This window comes from Oratosquilla oratoria, chromosome 41 (assembly GCF_046742065.1).
Source record: "Oratosquilla oratoria isolate Oo_2021 chromosome 41, ASM4674206v1, whole genome shotgun sequence".
Lineage (NCBI taxonomy): Eukaryota > Metazoa > Arthropoda > Malacostraca > Stomatopoda > Squillidae > Oratosquilla > Oratosquilla oratoria.
The window spans coordinates 21,079,696-21,101,505 of NC_134817.1; the positions used below are offsets into that span (position 1 = coordinate 21,079,696).

A 21,810-nucleotide genomic window follows, 5' to 3' on the forward strand; every position below is an offset into this window, starting at 1 on the left:
CTGTAGTCTGTCGTGTTGTCCAACCATCGAACAATCGCTAGCTTAGATTTTGTAGGACCAGAGTTGTAAACTGGTTTCAAGCCGTCTTGGAAAAACAGTCCAAACCAAACATGGTGCGGACGAGTGTAGACGAGGATGTGTGTCGATTGAATTTCGGATTTCTCATTGATATACACACAAGTGAATATTTTAATTTTTTTTTATAACGATCTTTATATTGTGTAATTGCGAAAGTCAACTTCAAGAAGCCAAACAGACGGAGCTTTATGACTTGCTGGCCAAGAAACCACATAATTTTAGATATTGAGAGTTTATCTTTGAGCCAGTGCCTTGTCTTGCGTCAGTGGTGCGCAGGAATAGTTTTGGAAAACCGAATTCCGCAGGCATGAGGGCGTTTTTCAAGAAATAATTTGTACAAGAAAAGGTGCGGAAGGCGTCACCTTTGCTTTCTCTGCGCTTTTGGGACTGGTAGGAATCGAAGAGTACGATGTCCGAACCCACAAGCGCACGAGAAACGGGTGTAGTTAGTAGGAAAATGAACAATAGTATTGATTTTTAAAATATTATATCTGAAAATGTGACTTGGAGAAAAACAACATTAGTACATAGGATGGATGGTTGTAAGGGCCAAAAATACAAATGTTAAGAAAAGAAAAAAACTAATATATAGATGTAAAGATTAATTCTCAAGGAAGAAACTTTGGATAATTTGCATTGTGTGGAAAAGTTGTTATGACTACGTAGTAGTAGTAGTAGTTTATATGTGAATGTGTTGGACGGTTTGGAATTAATGGGGGTAATTTGAGAAGCGGTCAGTTTTTATGACTACGTAGTAGTAGAAGTAGTTTATATGTGAATGTGTTTGACGGTTTGGAAGTAATGGGGTAATTTGAGAAGCGGTCTGCACATGTAAGATGCACCTGGACCGTTCAGGGTATAGGTTCCATAAGACTGAATCGGTGAAACGTCGTTCTTTGATATAACATGCAGTTGCACCGTATGTGAATCCTATTCGACAGAACCTAAAAGGAAATGTTGGAGCAAGTGAACTTTAATCGTTATCCTGCGTTTATATGCAATAAAAAACACGGTAAACGAAACGAACAACGGTATCTCGTTACGTCACGCGCCCAAGGCGACTGAGGAGGAGGAGCATCCTAAAGGAGGAGGTGCTGATTATCGACATTTAGAAAAAAAAAACTATCGACATTTGGGAAGAACCACCGGAAAGACGCGATCTTCGGCGAATGATAGCAGTTTGTTTATAAATGTCAAGTTGGAGAAGGGGACGAAGAAACAAACTAATATGATAAACAATTGAAAACGAGATGTGCAGAAAAGTGAACACAGAAATTAAAGAATTGATAGATGAATATAATTGAAAAAATAGTAAATGGAACGTAGGAAAATGAGTAAATAGTTCTTCGACTTAGAAATGGCCTCGACATGAATCACATGATAAAGTCACCCTTCGAGAATGCTGGATTAATGTGGAGTCCACCCTTAGAAATGTTTAAGAAGTTATTTGATATGTAAGATTTTGAAGGATTCTTGAGAGACGCCACAAATATCACAGTACTAAAATCACTTACACGAGGAAGGACGGAAGAAATTTTGCATCACATTAAAGGAGCTAAGGGAGCCACGATTATCCAGTTTAATGTTTCACACGTATCGACCTTCGCCGTGCGCCGTCCACGGCACGACGCGACGTCGTGCTTCCAAATAATCATGGGTGTTTATGGATGCTTTCACACATCACGACCACGTGTGAGTCTATTAGACGCCCATGGTTATTTGAGAACATGACGGCGAAAAGTCGATACGTGTGAAACGTGCCTAAGGGAGGAATTCACAATCGAAAAGGACAAGTACCATTGGAAAACCTATTCCAGTTGTCCAAACGATCCAAATTCAATCCATTGGGTCTAGTTCTGTTATATTTGCCTCTTTAAGCATGACCCACTGTCATGTTCCATCACTCGACATCTTATTATTGTTTGCAGGCTGGGTCTTTTTTAATTTTCATTCATAATAGGTATTTCTGACTGTCAGGAACATAGGGGACGTGGGACTGGCTTAATTGAGGCAAACTCTGGAAAATTTTGTTAATTTATAAAGTTGGGCGCCAAAGAACAGGTAAAAGCTCACATCTGGCCGCGAAAGGAGGAGCGGCGTGGGGTGGGGATCTCCGAGGTGGTCTGTCAATGACGGGTAATACGGAAGGTGACGAGTGTCACGACGTGGGAGGTGGCGATTTTTGGTTCATCAGTTCCCGAGCCCGTCTGTGAGACGGCAGAGCTCATACACGTCATGTGCGCTCCCAAGGCCCAAGGCCCTTTTTGAGACGACGGCAGAATTAATATTCTTCAAAGGGGCTCCCACGCCCCTCGGCCATTTGTGAGACGACGTGCAGAGCTGATGTTCGTCAAGGTCGCTCCCAAGGCTGTCTGGGCATGGGATGTGGTGGGATATTGCTTCCGCAGTTCCCGAGGCTGTCTGTGAGACGACGGTAGAGTTAATGCTCGTCGAGTGTCAGGGTGTAGGAGGCGGCAAGGGATTGCTCACCCCAAGCGAGCTATTTTGAAGTCCGCCGCTGGTGTGGATTGCTTCGAGGAGCTATCCAGAGGCTTTGTTTTCTTCGGACGGTATTGGGGTGGCGGGGATATCAGATTTGTACCACATAATCTAGATGAAGAGTATCTAATCTAAAGTTTAAGAATAACTTTATCAGACCTATTACTGACAACAAGATAAACCTGACATTTGTTTTGCTGATTATATTTCTGACTACTGTTCATTGACTCTGGTTTTAGATCACTACTAATGTGGACATCTAAATCTCTTCCACTTTAAGGTTGCAATTTCTTTTTGCTTTGAGTTTATAGTTGTCAAATGGAAAAGTACCCATTTCACTTATGTTTGTTACCATTAAATTTCATTTGCCAATTAACAGCTTAATCATACATTTGATATTTATAAATTCTTGTTTCTCTTCTTTGCTCAAATTATTCTGATTTGGTATCTGCAAAATATAACTACATTATATGAAATAGGGATGGAATACAAAAGTACATCACACACACACACACGCACACCATGTCAGTCATTGTAGTGACAACACATATAATTTGGTGCTCCTGTGAAATATTTTTTTTTCTTTTCTTTTTTCCCATAACATCACAACAGTGCTTCAATTATAGAATACCTAGTGTATTATATATAGGAGGGGAAGTGCTTGTGGATACCCGAAATGGTTAATCACAATGTTTGAAATTAAAGTAAAATGGAGGAAATTGATAACAGGTCAGAAGATTCCCAAGATGGCTGTTCATTACAGTCAAATGTAAACAGATACATAGTCAGTTACTGGAACGAGCAAAGCAAAATATAAATCTTGATTTTAGATCACCAAGAGGTACCAAAAGGTTTTTATATGACAAGGGAGATGAAAGTAATTTTTTGGGTTTCAGTGGGTACGAAAGAAGACTAACAGAATTATAGACATAGAGAGGGATAAGAGAAGTATGAATGATGTACGGAAGCAAGAAAAAAACAACCTATGGAAGATGAATAGAGACTTAATCAGTGAAGTGGCTGACTTAAAGAAAGTGAACAATGGAATGAAAAAGAATTGGCTAAGCTGAAAGGTGAAAATGGAAAGTTGAATAATAATGAAAACACAAATAATGAGACCATAAGGGAAGAAGTAGATGAAAAGATTAAAGCAATGACCATGGAAGTGGGAAAAAACATAGAAAATGAATTAGGAATTATTAGAAAAAAGACCAGGTAATTTTCAAAGAAATAGTTCATCAACAGATTCAGGAGAAGGCCAAAGACACAGTTATCAAGGTAATTAAACAAAAAGAAAACCTAGTAAGAGATACAGTAGATAAAGAAAATGTATAGTAGTTTATGGTCTAAAGGAAAAACAACCGAAATTGGTTCCGGAGAGAAAAAGAGGACAAAGAATTGGCAAAAATTGTTCTAGAAGTAGTACAGGAAGACTAGCATGGAATGAACAAAGAAATAGAGGAAGTGCACAGAATGAGTAAATATGTAGAAGGAAAAAGTTGACCATTAAAAATTAAATTAAGGTCACATGTGGCAGTGGAGGAAATCTTAACAAGAACAGGAAAACTGGCAAGAAGCGAACATTATAAAAATTTATGGATAAAAAGAGACATGTATGACGTGGAAAACCTCGATACCTATCAGAAGCTAAACCAGACATAATGGGAATTGTAGACAACATTAAGAGGTCCACTACCAAGCAGTGTTGGACATGGATTATAATCACTGGGTTAGAAATAGGAGAAACAATTTCATGGTTAAGGAAAACCTATATGTGACGAAAGTTACATATGGAGGGAACACAGCAGAGATGATCACAATAAGAGTTGAATACAATGACATGAAAAACAGTCTGGGAGAAAGATTACTTCAAAATATTAGATAATACAAAATCTTCATTAACTCGTCCTGTAGGCAATTAGGTCTCAAAAGACCCCTATGGAAACACTGTATGGCTTATAAATACTTCAATCTTATCATACAATAATGCAGGAAGCAGTAGGAAACACCATAATATTGGATATATGCACGTATGCATCAATTATGCACAATGCTAAAGCTACGCTTATCGGTCTTTCCTAAACTTAATATTATTGTGGTGAAAGAGCATGAATGAATGTTGCATAGTGTGCCTGGATGGTTGGTATGGACGTGACGTGATTTGTAACGTGTGAGTGATGAGTGAGTCGGAGTGAAAATGTGTTTCCGGGAAAACTTATACGTTTCCGCTAATGATCAGGGTGCTAATTATTCAATTGAAAATCTGATAATACTGTGAGAATCCTCATAAAATTCTTCTAATATAAATGCATTCACCTTTGAATGTTGACTCACAAAGTTGTGAGTTATTGACTGATAATACCCTTTGTCTTGGTGGTGGGCATGGTGGCGGGAATTGGGCATGGTGTGTGGCTTTGTTTTTTCATGGGGAAAGCCTTCCCAGTGCCCCCAACTTTGACGCCCCCCTTCCGCCCATAAAAAGTCCTGGGGGACGTAGTAGCTCCTACACCAAATTCTTTGGTACGAGCCGTAGTTTTGGCTATACCAGGGGCAATACTTGAACTTCCTCTCGTCGCCCTCCCTCGTCCTCTTTGGAGCCTCGAAGGTCGAGTGTAGACCTCCTCCTCACTGTCACTGCTATACACAAGCCTCCTTTTAGTCGGGGGAGCCATTATAAGCAATAATAAGGTCAGCGGATATGATTAGACGGCACTTTTAACACTTTTTTGGGAGCGCAATAGGGTGCGTAACGTACCCTTCGAAAGTGAGGCTCACACTGACTGTGCTTGCCTGAGTGACAGGCTACAGAGCCAGGGGTGGGAGAGAGGGATAGGTCTACAACACTACCAATTTTCACAGGGATATCAATTACAGCGCATTTGTGGTACGTCCGTAAACATCGTGTCACTCCGGTGGCTTATCGGTCTTCCCCGGTAAAGCCACTCCGGTGGCTTATCGGACTTTACGGGTTAAACGAGATGCTGATGGATTGAAGTAATGTAATATTTATGGGTGATTTTAATTGCAAAGAAATATGTTGGGAAGAGATGACAGTGAAAGGAAGAGAGGATCATTGGGGAAATGTAGTACTCAACATAACCATGGAACATACAGTGACACAATGGATTAATAAAAACACTTGATTTAGAAATAATGAAGAGCCATCAAGACTAGATTTAATATTTATGTCAGAACCTGAAATAGTAGACAAAGTTTAATACAAGACACCAATTGCGAAGTGACCAACATAGATGGCATGATTTCAGGACTAAATTAAAACACTATCTGGCAGAAGAAAAACCAGATATAATAGGAATTGTGGAAATAAAATTAAAAATTCCACTATCACCAAACAGTGTGGGACAAGGTTTATATAATCATTGAATAAAAAATAGAAAGGAGAAACAGGGTGGAGGAGTCATGTTTTTGACTGAGGCTTAAATGTGACAAAGATAACAGAAGGAAATAATGTGGAATTTTTTATGGTAAAAATTGAAAACCATGACATGAAAAGTAGAAAATTTGTAGTTAATATGTTCCTTCAGAAACATATTCTTGGACAGAGAGCAACCATTCCATAATGTTGGAAGACACAAGGCATGCATTAAATGAAATACTGATAGAAGGAGGAAACTTAGTAATTATGGGTGACTTTAACTCTAAAGAAATATGTTGGGAGGAGACGACTGTGAAAGGTGATATGTTGGGAGGAGACGACTGTGAAAGGTGAAGACCTTTGGGGAATTACCGGTATACTACTGGACATGAATACACAATGACTCAATGGGTAAAAGAAAATACCAGATATAGAAATAATGAAGAACCATCGAGACTAGACTTAATATTTATGTCAGAGCCTGAAATTATGGATAAAATGGAATACAAGACACCATTTGGGAAGAGTGACCACATACGGTACTAATCAAGTTCAAAAGGAGGAAATTTATTTGGGAAGAAATGAGAAACACAGAATTGGGAAAACTTCTTTAATGGAGAAACAAAGATGGAAGAGAAATAGATGATGTTAAAGGAAATCTATAATGAAGGAATAGATAAATATGTACAAAAGAATGTGTATATTAAATGCTGGTACAACAAAAAATGTAGTGAGGCAAAAGATAGAAGATACAAAGCTTGGGAAAGATGACAAAAGATGGATAAGTGGCATATATATATCAAACTAAGAAATGAATCTGTAAAAATACGCAGGGAAGAAAAAAAACATGAAAAAGACATATTAGACAAATGTAAGGATCAACCTAAATTATTCTACAGGTATGTAAATGGTAAATTATAAAATAAACAGGAAATAGTGAAACTATGGCAAGGAAATGCAAATATATAGAAAATGTAGAGATGGCTGAAATTATGAACAAACCTTTTAATCTGTATTCACAAAGGAAAATACACAAAATTGGAAATAATTGTGACACAGAAAGAAATAAGGGACCAAATAAACCTTGGCCTGGACAGAATTGCAAACTGGATACTAAAAGAATGTATAGATGAACTAATGGACAAAGTATAAAAGATAATAGATTGCTCACTAGAAGAAGATACAACCAAATATTGACTTAACAGGATCTACCAACCCTGGAACAAAGAAGAGAAAAAGTAGATCAACCATGGATAATTTGTTACTCAACAAACACAATGAGATATGGGGGCAAGCATATCAATAAATGGCATTTCACTACATGGACAGAGAAGTCAAGAAACTAATCCATTTCAGATTGTATTATGCAGCAGTGGTGGCCTCTGCACAGAATAGTGTGAATAAATACAATGTAAAGAAGGTGAAATGAACATTTGTCTTGCCTCTTCACATTTTGCCTGGTCATCCATTTCTGTGCTCATCTCTGCTCCATTGCCCATCATCCTTTCAGGCTAACTTCTTTACCCAATGCCATTTCTTCTCTTTTGTTGCCTCCATAATATCTTTCACTTTAGTCTACTCTCTCGCTCAGTTTGCCCTCATCCTATTTTTCAGCACTATCAACAGTAATGTATCCATTCTTTGTGAAGTTTGTAGATTTGTCTCCAGTATATTCATCAGTTTTCAAGTCTGACATCTGTAGATTATAGCTGGGACTGTACACCAATTGTAAGCTTTGTATTTCATATGTGCATGTTGTGTGTTTCTTGTGATGTAGTATTTGCTAACCAAATGATGGTGATATTGATATTGGTGGCAGATGTTGGCACAATTGTGGAACTTGTGGAATAGCTTGGGAGAGGCCTATGCTCAACAGTGAACTCAACGAGCAGCACCCAAAGTGATCTTCAGCCTAGGGGAGATTAGAACTATTGGATCTGGCATCATAAGAAGAAAGAAGACATAACCACAGTGAAAGTGAAATGAGTACATAAAGTTGGCAGTGAAGGTCTCTTGGTTTGGGATGGGAGGATGTCACAAGGTCATAGGAACAAATTGAAAAGATTGTATGCTGGAATGATATCAAGAAACTTTTTCATGTAGATGCTTGAAGTTCAGAAATACATACATCATACATATACCAAGGCTTTTTCCCCCTTCCAAGGGAGGTAGCCCAAAAGGGAAAGGCATAACAAACACTCCCACCCATTTCATCCCCAAATACACTCCACACCCCTCCCACCCTTCCTCTCATCTGAGCACCTCCTGGATGACGGGTCATCCCTGCACCCCGCCCACCGCCCTGGGTCAGAAGCAGTGTCGCAAGACACAGTACATCCACAGCGAGGCCGCTTCATTTAATCGGCGACCCCCCCTCTCCGTCCCCCTTTGCATATAAGGAGAGGACGGGGAGAAATCCCTTCGGGCTGCGTCAAAATTTACTCACACATACTACCCCACCCCCCACCCATTCCTCCTCATGCAGTCACAACATCATCCATATACAACCATTCTCCACTCACCTCTGTCTTCTGTCCTCTCCCTTCCTTCCTCAACAGACATTCCCCTCTTCCCCAAAGCCCCCTTCACCCCATCCATCCACCTCATCCTAGGACGTCCCCTCATGTTCACTCCCTCCACATCTGCCTTCCATACCTCTTTTACTAGTCTTTCTTCACTCATTCTTTCCATGTGTCCAAACCATCCTAATATTCTTTCATCAACCCTCTCTCCCAAATCCTTTTTCACCCCTGTTCTCCTCCTCACCTCCTCATTCAGTTCAGAAATAACATGAAAAAAGACATTCCATTATAAAATCAGAAATGAAGTTAACCCCTTCGATACGATGACGCCTACGTAGGCGTCATGAGGAGGAAGTGGGTACGCGAGGATGCCGATGTCGGCGTCTTGATTATATATATTGTAGTTGTACATGCGTGACCCCCATACTCTGTAAACTGGCTTCATCATATTTTCTATGGTTATCAAAATTCGCGGGTGGTAAGAGAACGAGCAATACAGCGGTAACTTTATTTTTTATAATGCGAGTATTATGACGCAACATCGCACATCAGGCAGCTCATGCTGCCCGCGAGATTTTGGCCCGGAGTGAAGGGGTTAAGTTTGATAGATGGCAAATAAGAGAAGGAACCCCATGAATGTACCTCCATTTTTGTGTATTACAATTAGGTAAGCACACACACACACATAATCATGCATTGAACAGAAGCATAGTGAGGTTTTGCAGATACTTTTAAGAAAGTTAGTTGTGATGATATTATAATCTATTTTGATTGTTTTTATTCTCTTATTGATATCATTCACTCATAATTTTATTTTTGCATGCTCATCTCAGTAGATACAAACCTCTGTTGTAGAGGGTCATTGTGGTGTGTTGATTATCAGATGCACACAACTTGACTCGGCAGCAGTTCTCTTCCCAGTAGTTCTTCTTTAGGCAGCTAAGGTAAAGTTCATTGTATTTACCGAGTATTTACCTAATTGTATTATATGGGAAGGGGAGCTATGCTCGTGGTGACCCGTTTTTGTATCTCGCAAGATCAAGTTTGTTCTTAAATTCTTGTTCTGTATTGTGTTTGCACGCACTATCTCTTCATCCAAATTGTTCTATATATCTATCACTCTGTGTGGGAAGCTGTTCTTTTTCAGGTCTCTTCTGTAGCTATCCCTTTTTGAGTTCTTTTTCAGGTCTCATATATCTATCATTCTGTGTGGGAAGCTGTTCTTTTTCAGGTCTCTTCTGTAGCTATCCCTTTTTGAGTTTCATTGCATGTCCTCTTCTTTTTCCTCTGTCCCATTTTAATAAGTCCTCTCTATCAAGGCATTCTCAATGAATGTTTTTTTTTTTTTTTTTAACAGTAATTCTTTTATTGATTGTGCATTATTGCCCCATGTCTTTCTTATTCATGAGTGGTAAAGAGATGTTTAAGGCAAACTAAGTCAATACTAATTTTTATTTCAATGTGTTTTTAGAATGAGCAAGTGCGTTAAATCCTGAAAAGCCAATGATAATTTTTTTTATTATTTACCGAGTTGTATTATACGGGAAGGGAGCTATGCTTGTGGTGACCCGTCTTTGTATCTCTTGGCATCAAGTTTTTTCTTAAAATCTTGAATAGTGTTTGCACACACTGTTTCTTTGTGTAATTTGTTCTAAGTATCTATCACTGTGTGGGAAGCTCTTTTTTTTTTTCTCCTCTCTTCTGTAGTTATCTTTTTTTTTTTTTAGTTTCTTTTTGTGTCCTCTTGTTTTTCCAATTTCCCATTTCAATAAATCATTCTTATCTAAGATTTCCATTCCCTTCATAATTCTAAAGATAGTAGGTCTCCTCTTTACCTTCTTTGTTCCAGAGTTGGTAATTCTAATTTGGGCAGTCTATTCATATGTCATTTTGGAGAGTTGGTGCCAGTTTTGTTGTTGCTCTTTTTATTCTTTCTAATTTTTTTTTATATACTTTTTGGTACTGGGTGTCCATAGTGTTGCTGCGTACTTGAGTTTTGGTGTTATTAGTGTGGTTATTTTTTTATTTTTTTATTTTTTTTTTCTATAATTTCCTTGTCCAAATAGGCAAATGGCACTTTTATTGACCTCAATAAATTGTAGGTTTCTCCAACTATTTTATTAATATGCTTATCTGGTGTCAAGTCTTTGCTGATAATCACTCCAAGATCTTTTTCAGAGTTTTTTTTTTACCTCTTCTGTTTTTATTTTTTCCAAATTCCATTATACTACATTTCTTGATATTGAATTTCACTTCCCACTTTTGAGTCCATTTCCAGATCTTGTCCAAGTTTTGTTGTAATGAGTTGCAATCCTCCTCAGTTTGTACTTTCTTTAGTATTTTTGTGTCATCTGCAAAGAAACTCATGTAACACTCTACTCCTTCATCCAAGTCATTTATGTATATGGCAAACATGATCAGGGCCAGCACTGATCCCTGCGGGACACCATTTATCATTCTTCCCAATTTAAGGATTTATCTCTAATTATTACTCTCATTTTCCTCCCAGTCAGGAAGTCTCTCATCCATTCCAATAATTTTCCTCTGATGCCACCTATTGACTCTATCTTCCTTATTAGTTTATTGTGTGGTACCTTATCAAATGCCTTTTGTAGGTCCAGAAAGGCACAGTCTGCCCAACCATCTCTCCTGTATTATGTCTATTAATCTTGAGAAGCAGATCAAGTTTGTTGTACATGATCTTCCTTGTCTGAATCCAAATTGATTTGGATTCAGTATAGTTTTTTCTTCCAAATGTTTAACTCGTCTATTTTTGACAACCTTTTCACAAATTTTTGCTACTGTACTTGTCAGGGAGAACTGTCTGTAATTTGATGGGTCTTCCTTGTTTCCTCCCTTATAAATTGGTACAATGTTTGCATTCTTCCAGTCCTGTGGCTCTTTTCCTTCTTTAAGTGAGAATTTAATTATATTGTATATTTTATCTATATATTTATCTGTATATTCCATGCATTCTTTCAGTATGCAATTTGCAATTCCGTCTGGACCATGTGATTTTGTGATATCAAGGGTTTTGATTTGGTCGCTAATTTCCTTCTGTGTTACAATTATTTCTTTCATTGAGGGGGATATTTCTCTCTATTTCCTCACAGTTAGGTGAGTTTTCTATTGTGAGTACTGATATGAAGTGGTTGTTCATAGTTTCAGCCATTCCCAATTCCGTATATTTACATTTACCTTTTCTATTTCTTGTTCTTCAGCTTGCCATTTACATACCTGTAAAAAAGCTTGGGTTCTTCCTGGCTTTTTCTCTCTCTCTCTCTCTCCTCTGCAAATTTTTGCATAATCATTTCTTAGTTTGATGTATATTAGCCATTTGCTTGTTTTCTTGTCTCTTCCATTTCTTTCAAGCTGTCTCCTTTATCCTTAGCCTTAGTTTGATGTATATTAGCCATTTGCTTGTTTTCTTGTCTCTTCCATTTCTTTCAAGCTGTCTCCTTTATCCTTAGCCTTACTACACCTTTTGTTGTACCACATTTTTATGTATGTTCTTTCCAATTTTTGTTGTGGTACGTATGTATTCACTCCCTCATTATAAATTTCTTTTAGTATATTCCATTTCTTTTATCTCTGTTTCTTCATTTAGGAATTTTTCCCAGTTCGCTCTGTGAAAGAATTTTTGAGTTTCTTAAAATATGTTTTGTTGCACATTAGTCTTCCCATTCTATGTCTATCATTTCTGCTTTGATCCATTTGCTCTTTCAACTCAAATTCTTTTAGTACGTGGTCACTCTTTCCTATCGGAGTTTTGTAATCAATTTTATCAACAATTTCAGGCTCTGTCATAAGTATTAAATCCAGCCTTGATGGTTCTTCACTACCTCTGTATCTGGTATTTTCGTTTATCCATTGAGTCATTGTGTATTCGTTGGTCATGTCGAGCAGGACGTTGCCCCAGAGTTCCTCTCCGCCCTTAACTGTCATTTCCTCCCAACATATTTCTTTTGAATTAAAGTCACCCATAATCACTGTATTTCCTCTGTCCTTCAGTATATTAGTTAATTCATATTTTGTATCTTCTAATATTTGGGAATGATCACTTTCTGTCCAGGACTGTGTTTTGGGGGGCACATACACCACTACAAATTTTCTACTCTTCACATGTTTGCTTTCAACTTGTATCGTAATTGATTCTGCATTCTATTTTTCCTTCAGTTATTTATGTTACATTTAAATCTTTATTAGTCAGAATTAATCCTCTGCCACCCTGTTTATCCTTTCTATTTTTTGTCCAGCAGAGTTGTATAAACCTTGTCCCACATTGGATGGTGGAGTACACTTTAATTTAGTTTCCACTATTCCCATTATGTCTGTTTTTTCTAAGGCCAGATAATCATATAATTCATTCATTCCTGAAGTTATTCCATCTATATTGGTATAAGCTATTTTTAATTTTCTTTCTCCTAGTCTTTTTCTGTCTTCTTTGTTTCCTTTTTCCTTATATATCATTTTCTCAGCCTCAGGTCTACCACTCTCCAATTTTTTTTTTTTTTTCAGGTTTAGTTCTTTTTTTTTTGTTTCTTTCATTCGCTTTGTTTCTAAGCTTTTTCTTTTTCTTTTTCTTCACTCATTTCTTTTTTTATCCATACATTCTTGTAATGTTCACTATTTGCTAATTTCAATGTTCTGGATAGTACCTCCTTGGCAATTGTTTGAGATCTTAGTTTTACTTTCAGTGGCCTGTATTGTTTTTCTTTAGAGTACAGTAAAAGCTCTCTTATCCAGCATCACAGGGACCAAAGGCATGCCGGATACTCGAAAATTATACTTGAAGGGGTTGCTAAAGTAAGTGAAGGGGCACAGAAATATGTCTACAATCACCCCCTTTACCCACTGTTAATGTCAGCTAACATATAGTATCACATACCGTAACATAAACAAAGCATCACATGATTGCGGCGTCACCACCTCACTCGCCAACATACAGTTCATCACTAGACACTAACCTTCTCTGTACTTTTCTGAAGGGGTTACTAAAATAAGTGAAGGGTTACAAAAACACTATGTCTACAATCAACTCCATTTTATTCGCCATTAACAACATTTAACATAACATAAACATTTAACTTAACATAAAAAAGCACATAAACAAACAAAACCACCTCACTTGCCAACATCCAGTTCATCACTCCAGTTTATCACTATCCTCTGTACTTGTTTGTTGCTCTTTCTTTCCCTTACAACCTACTTTAAAATAGTTTCTTATGTCAGCTTGTTTGCACCTCTTTCCTCTGCAATAAAAATCATTCTGAATGCAGTGAAGAGATATAACATCTTGGGTGGACATATAGCTGCACTGCTCTGCAAACTTAACAAAGACAGCTAAACCATTTGCAGCATCTTCCCACACCACCTTAGGCTCAGGGTCATCTTCTTCTTCACTATCTGCCTCTGTCATCTTCTCAAAATTATCTTCAATTACCGCATTGGTAAGTTCCTCATCATTTAGAGTGAACGTTACCGCTTCGTCTTTGTCCACATCTACCCACTCTTTTAGTGCCTCACTTGAAGAAGAATGTAGCTGAACTGAGCAGAGACAAACACAAACGTGGCACATGTGAGACTGAACAGCGTGGGCAGTGGACTGTGGCAGGTGGCGTGAAACTGACCCAGACAGTGGTTTGCTCTGGTGACGGTGGGAACAATTAAAGCCTCATGTGGGAAATTTAATAGATTTGTATTGATTTCATATAGATTTTAATGCTCGGAAAAAATATGCAGGATACTTGAAGTTGCCGGATACCTGAATGCTGGATAAGAGGGCTTTTACTGTATCTGCCCATCCTATAGATCTCGATTTCCCTATCCAAACCTTGTCCTTCCGCTTGTAATTCAGAATTTCCTTAGCAATCTTTCCTCCTTTTCCCTCTGATATCTAGGTACATCATGCTTCTCTTTAATGCCATAGATTACAATGCATCTTTTTTTATCCACTGTGTCCCTAAGTTGCCTTTCTCTTTAATTACTTGGATCACTATTTCCTTGGTAATTTCCTTGACCTGTTGCTCCATTATTTCTTTAAGGGATAATTTTTAACATTCCTGTTCAACTTTCCACTGTTTCTTTATTTCCTATTGGTCATTTTCTTTGATATTTTCTTCCACCTTTTCAGTCACTGCTTGCGTTTGATCTTTTATCTCCTTTTTTAATGCCACATTCCTATTTATATCTTCACTTTTCAACCTTTCATTTTCTCCCTTTAATTCATTTAATTCCTTTTTTAAGTTGCCTATCTCCCTATTATTCTCCTCATTGGCTTTCTTAAGCATATCTACTTTTTTGTACATTATTTTATACTCGCTTTTGAGCTCTATTAATTCATCCAAAATGTCATTAATATTTGTTTCTAATTATATTTCTATACCTGGGTGATTTGATGTGCAAGTATACATTATTGCCAGAAACAATTTCCACTTTGTTGTGCTATCAGCTAAACTTCAATGTAGGATTAGAAATAAGATGTGTCTAATGTGTAAAATCAGGTTCTTTGATCCTGGATTGAAAAAATGCCTCGGTGAATGCCGTGTATTTCACTTATAGTTTGCCACAAAAATATTTCCAACTTTGACATTTATTGTCTGCTAAAGTTTGACAAAGATGTGGAGATTTACTATGTGTTAAATTAAGCTGATCAATCATGAGTTAAAAATAGAAGAAGAAGAATCTCTCTTCTCTCTCTCCCTCTCTCTATCTCTCTATCTCTCTATCTCTCTATCTCTCTATCTCTTTCCATCTTTAGTACACCATTTTGTTGCTATGGTTTGACTTTGGAACATGAAGCCAAGATTGTTTGATATGTAAAATGAGGCCCTTTAGTTTGGAAATTGGGGGGATGAGGTGGGGAGGCCAAAATAAATTTTGATATTCTAGCCTGCCATTCAATCACTGGGTACCATTGTACTGCTAAAGTTTGAGTTTGGAGCATAAAGCTAAGATTGTTTGATGTATAAAATGAGGCCCTTTAATCTTGAGGTGAAAAAAGTTACCAAAGTCAACCTTTGTGTGTGTGTGTGTGTGTGCATATATATATATATATATATATATATATATATATATATATATATATATATATATATATATATATATATATATATATAATATAAAATATGTGTGTGTATATTTTTTATATTTTATTTATTTGTTTACTTATTTTTGCACCCCATGGCAGATTAAAGCTCAATAGACATATTTTTCTAATAAGTAGTGATGTACAATTTACATTTGAAATTATTTAAAGTTTGCAATTTATGATAAATGAGATATGTTACTATACCATTATTACTAGCATTATGATAATATATTGTACTATAACTAATTTTTTTGTTTTTTTTTCTCCTCTCCTCTCCTTTTTTCAGTGGGGGTAAAGGGACTATCCTTTGCAGATGCCATCATGGGTGGTGGTGGTTCTTCATCAGATAAGAAGGAGGGTCTAGATGATCAAGAAAACCAAGACGGTAAACGTGCCAATAACACCCAAAAGCTCAGCCTTGGCAAAAGTCCACCAAAGAGGAAGGGTCTGGAGAAATCTCATAGTATTAATAATCAAAACAGCAGTAGAACAACAAATGAACCCACTGGTGAAAAGGATGGAAATTTTTTGAATAAACATTGGAAAATAAGAACACCAGAACATGATAATAAGAAAGTGGTAGGAGAGGAAGGGGAAGGTGAGAGGAAAGATGAAGAAACGGTGAAACATGGAATCAAAGTAAACATTGACAGAAAAGAAGACGGTAAAAGTGGGTCAAGAATTAGCAAGGAAAGTGAAGGAAGAGCTAAAGACCGAAAAGATATTGTACAGCATACAAAGTCTCGGTCTGCGAAGAGAAGTGAAGAAAGTGGTGGTAATGGAAATGAAAAAAGGGCTAAAGAGAAGTGTATTAATAATGGCAGACCTAGAGATGAAAAAGAAAAATGTAGAAACAAGTTTAGCAAGGAGAAGGAGACAAAGAGAACACACAACGAAGGTGGTTCAGATCAATCCAAAGAAAGTAGTGTAAGCAGAACCAGTGAGGAAAAAGAAAAGAATCAATATACTTGTAATGAAAAAAAGGTTAATAGGGATAATAGACGTAGTGAGGAAAGAGAGAAAGGCAGAAGAAGACATAGTGAAGAAAAAGAAAAAAGTAGATTTAACTGTATTGAAAAAGAAGGTAAAAGAACTGCCAGTGACGATAAGTGTGACAAAGCAAGAGAAAGTGGTGTAAACCGAAATAGCGAAGAAAAAGAAAAGAATCAATATATCTCTAATGAAAAAAAGGTTAATAGGGATAATAGACGTAGTGAGGAAAGAGAGAAAGGCAGAAGAAGACATAGTGAAGAAAAAGAAAAAAGTAGAAATAACTGCATTGAAAAAGAAGGCAAAAGAACTGCCAGTGACGATAAGTGTGACAAAGCAAGAGAAAGTGGTGTAAACAAAAATAGTGAAGACAAAGAAAAATTGAAAAATAGATGTGAAGAAAAAGTGGAAAGTAAGAATACTAGTGAAGAAAGGGTTGATAGAAAGATTATATGTAGCAAGGGAAAAGATAAAAGTAAAAGACAGAGTGTAGAAAAAGGAATGCATCAAAGAAGATGCAGTGAAGAAGAAAGGAAGAGTGCTTCCAGTGAAGGTGATTTGAACCTAAGTAGTGAAGAAAGGGAAAAACCTGAAAAAAGATGTGAATATTTGAAGAATAAGAGCACAAGTGAAAAAAGAGAAAGAAGGAGAACTCACAGTGAAAATTCTGACAAATCTATAGAAAGATATTCCTTACATAGTAATAAAGATGAAATAAGATATAAGAAAACTAGGGAGCATAAAGAAAAGAGCAAATATGTCTCAGCTACATTGGGTGAGGGTTTAACAAGTACTGAAAGTACCCTTGAGGAAGTTAAAGAATACAAGGGAAATAGTGACAAAGATAAAACAGTACTGAAGATTGCTACTGACAGAGAGGGAAATAATACAGAGAAAAGTAAAGGGGAACAAGTAGGAAGACATGTTACAAATTTTGTTGCCAGTATTGACATAGATAGGAAAAAAAATAGGGAACATAGTAGTGATAGAAGTAGAGGAGAAAAGGAGGGAAGAAAGGAGAAGAAAAAGAAGAATAGGAATGGAAAGGAATCCAGAAAAAGGAGGTGGAGTGAGGATGTAAACAGTACTTCCAGGAAGAGAACTAAAGTTTATAAGGAGTCTGGCAGAGTTACTGCTGATCTTGAACATCTTAGTTTAACTGAAAGCAGTGATGGTAATGACTCAGATAATTGGTTAATGGATAATCAAGAAAAAGAAGATTTGCATAGAAAATTAACTGTGGAAAGTATAAAGATGGCACTTGCAAAAATGGAAAAAATGAGTTATTGTAAAGATGAAGATATGATACCAGTGGCGGAGGAGAAAGAAGAGTATTCCTGTGAAAGTGTGGCAGAAACTCTTGAAAATGTTGACAAATTCTTGGAATCTTTCAAAAACCAATATGAAGATGTGAGTATTGATAAAAATGTTGAAGAGGAACCTGCATATATGCAAAATGGAGTGACCATTTCAACTTCGGTGAATGGTCAAGAAAGGCGTAAATCAGTTAATAGTGATCAAGAAGAAAGAGGTGGTACCACAGTAAGCAATGATTTGATGATTCATAAGGATGTAAAAGAAACAAATGATAAATCCACAGAGAGTGACAATCCTGTTGTGAGGGACTTCATAGAGGGTCATAAGAGGAAGAGGCTGAACTCTGGTTCTGACGAGGAAGATTGTGAGAAAAGGGTTAAAACTAGTGACATCTGTAGTGATATGAGTGAAAAACACGAGGATCATCAGAATATTGGTGAAGGGGATCAGATTTTCAAAGGGGGGACTCAAAAAGACCCTGTTGATGAAGATGAAGAAGAAGAAGAATGCAGACCAGGGAGTTTTGAATATATTTGTCGAAAGATGAAAGAAGAGTGTGATAGTTTAAGGAATAAAAAAAACAAAGCAAAACTTAAGAAAAAAATGCTTGAAGAAGAATATGAAAAGAAGTTAGAAGACTTGAAGGAAGAGTTTAGAAATAATTACACGACAATCGTAACTGAACGCAAGGAAGCTTTAAGGACATTGGATGATGAAATTAACCATATTGGACAGTGTTTGAATAAAAGAATTATGTCTTTTGAGAGTGGTAAACAAATTCTTAGCAGAGACATGACTGAAATATGTAATGAGGTGACATCGTCCACCAATGAACGTGAAGAAGCAACAAGCATATCTGCAGCTGCTCAAATTCTAGTCAAAAAACCAATACAAGATGTTGCTCCCAAGGAGGATTCCAAACTCTCTCCCCCAAAAGCCTCTGAACTTAAAACTCAAGAGAACCTCTCAGGAATATTTGTCTCTGAAGGTAGTTATTTTACATTTTACTGATGCAATAAATTCTGGACCTCAGTCTCTTCCTTCTTTTCTATCAGACATCTCTTTCAACAGTAATTACTGAAACACTAACGTCGAAGAGCTGGTCATGGTCCCATCCAATCCTCAATTTTTTTCACTTCATCCAGGTGCAGAGAGTCCAAATACGTCTACAACCACTCAGCAGTTTACCAGGTCACCTATCCAAGTGCATGTCAAGTCACCTACTACACAGAGCTTAGGTCATGCTCAAGACGGCAGTTCCTCAAGTGTGGGTGGCACTGCCACATTGGAAGAGGATCAAACCAAGAGTTCACAGAAGGAAACGAGTGCTACAGGTATTTTATAAATTCTTTTGTATAATTTTGATTATTTCCCTCTGCATATGTGTGTACAAGGATGGACAATCAGACAAACACAAACATACACACAATGGGATGGCATGGTGGCACCTTGCTTTCAGTGATCGAAGTTTGAGTCCTAGCCAGGGGTGAAAATTTCAGCATCACTGCATTGTGAACAGGTGCTCCAACTCTGGTGGACAAGGGGTTGTGTGTGTAAGAACACATCGTTACACATAGATCAGGCCATATATGAGCTCTGACCTTTCACCCGGGAGGGCAATAGCTGTCAATCACAAGTCGAGCATGTGACCTAATTCTGTGGCAAATCACACACAAAACTTTGAAAAGCTGAGAAAATGACATAGTCTAAACTAAATTCATAAACAGATTCAGAACTAGGTATCACTTATTTATATTTCATTTAACAGAAACCTCAGTTCCAGTGGAGCCTCGACGACCTATGATATCCGTCATTCCTGAGGCACGGCTTTGCAATAGGGAAGGTACACCAGGAGTAGATGAAAGACCGGAGAGAAGATTACATGACAAGAATAATGTCTCAGTTGATAAGCAGGGAGATGAAATTACTTCTGATGGTATTAAAGATAATGTTTCAGTGGAAGTCCAGCACCATACAGAGCAAAGATCCGATATGACTGAGCATAATGTGGTAAGTTTTTTCTAATATTCCTTTTTAAGCTTAAGTCAGTAGCAATGTGCTTAAACTATGTATGGGATAGATTATATAAATAATGGGTCTGTGCAAGTGGTGGTCCTACAAAAAGGATGATAGGAGAGGTGCTGGTTGGAATGTGCAGGTACCGTGTGTGATAGTTGAAATTTGCTGCCACTATGTGTGCTAGTGCACACACTCAATATGTAAGCTGGATGGTTTCTAATATGGTGAACCACAGTTTGTCATCCCAATTGTTCTTATGGAGGAAATGAAAAATAAGTCTTTTAACCCCTTCGATACGATGATGCCTACGTAGGCGTCATGAGGAGCAAGTGGGTACGCGAGGATGCTGATGTCGGTGTCTTGATTATATATATTGTAGTTGTACCTGCGTGACCCCCATACTCTGTAAACTGGCTTCATCATATTTTCTATGGTTATCGAAATTCATGGGTGAAAGAGAACGAGCAATACAGCGGTAACTTTATTTTTTATAATGCGAGTATTATGACGCAACATCGCACGTCTGGCAGCTAATGCTGCCCGTGAGATTTTGGCCCGTATTGAAGGGGTTAAATGTCTCAACCAGGGCAGGCCAGTAGACACCAAGCAGGTGACTTGGCCAGTAGACACCAAGGGCTCGAGTCTACCTGTGTGTGTCAGTCATGACTGGGTTTGATATTTATACCTCCATTCCTACATCTAATGCTAGACACCTCTGGTTTGATAATTTATTATGCACTAGTCTGCACAAACTATTTTACATTAACTTGCTCTTTAGGGGTCACCTATTTATGTGAATGAACTATAAATTGACACCATCCAAAGGGGTTTGTCCTTATCATCTTTATATTTTATTTATTTATTATTTGAAGGAGTTTGAATGTGTTTGAAATGAAATGTCTGAGAAGTATGATAGGGGTTACTAGGCTAGATAGTGAGAAATGAGGAGGTGAGGAGGAGAACAGGGGTGGAAAGGGAGCTGGGAGATAGGGTTGATGAAAGAGTATTGGGATGGTTTGGACACATGGAAAGAATGAGTGAAGAAAGATTAGTAAAAGAAGTGTGGAAGGCAGAGGTGGAAGGAGTGAATATTAGGGGGTGTCCTAGGATGAGATGGATAGATGGGATGAAAGGGGCATTACAAAAGAGAGGAATGTCTGTGAAGGAGGGACTGGAGAGGACAGAAGATAGGGGTGAATGGAAAAGGGTTGTGTATGGATAATGCTGTGATGCATGTAGGGGAGTGGGTGGGGGATGGAGAGTGAGGAAGTATGTATGAGAAAAAATTTGACACAGCCTGAAGGGATTTCTCCCTGTCTTCTCCTTTTCTTCATGGGGGAACGGAGAGGTGGGGTCGCCAAATTTATGAAGCGGCCTTGCTGTGGATGTGCTGTGTCTTACGACACTACTTCTGACCCAGGGCAATGGACAGGATGCAGAGATGACCCATCAACCAGGAGGTGCCAAGATAGGAGGGAGGGAGGAGGGCAGAGGGGAGTGGAATATATAGGAAATGGAATGGGTGGGAGTAGTTTCTATGCCTTTTTCTTTTTGTCTACCCCCCTTGTGTAAGGGGGAAAGAGCCTTTGGTATATGTATGTATTATTATTATGATATATATATATTTATTTTTTTTTCCTGCTGGAGAAGATGATGAGGAAAAGGTGCCATGTAAATGAGATGGTGAGGCCCTGCTGTAGATGTGATGTGTCTTACTGCATTGCTCATGACCTGGGCAGTAGGCTGGAGACAGGGATGACTCTTCATCCATGAGGAGCTAAGATTAAAGAGGAACCACCATTGGATGACAGATGGGAGTAGGATTGGTGGGCGGTGGTGCATGCCAATTTTTCAGATGTATTTGAACCATTGTTGTAGGGGATGGTCTTCATTGCCATCAGAATTGGTGCAAGGCACGG

At 37.8% G+C, this 21,810-nt stretch overlaps 1 protein-coding gene across 11 annotated transcripts in view; it reads left to right on the forward strand.

The window, feature by feature from the left end:
* LOC143021020 (uncharacterized) overlaps positions 1–21,810 on the forward strand; it is a 162,103-nt gene that overhangs the window by 129,218 nt on the left and 11,075 nt on the right. For 3 of the 11 annotated variants that reach the window (XM_076178172.1, XM_076178179.1, XM_076178171.1), the window contains 3 exons: positions 15,852–18,860; positions 19,018–19,206; positions 19,641–19,882. In XM_076178172.1, the coding sequence (XP_076034287.1) occupies positions 15,852–18,860; positions 19,018–19,206; positions 19,641–19,882 (3,440 nt within the window). Of the gene's footprint in view, positions 1–54; positions 181–9,308; positions 9,420–15,851; positions 18,861–19,017; positions 19,207–19,640; positions 19,883–21,810 lie in introns of those variants that run through there. The other 8 variants (XM_076178175.1, XM_076178176.1, XM_076178177.1 and 5 more) reach the window with 6 other exon arrangements.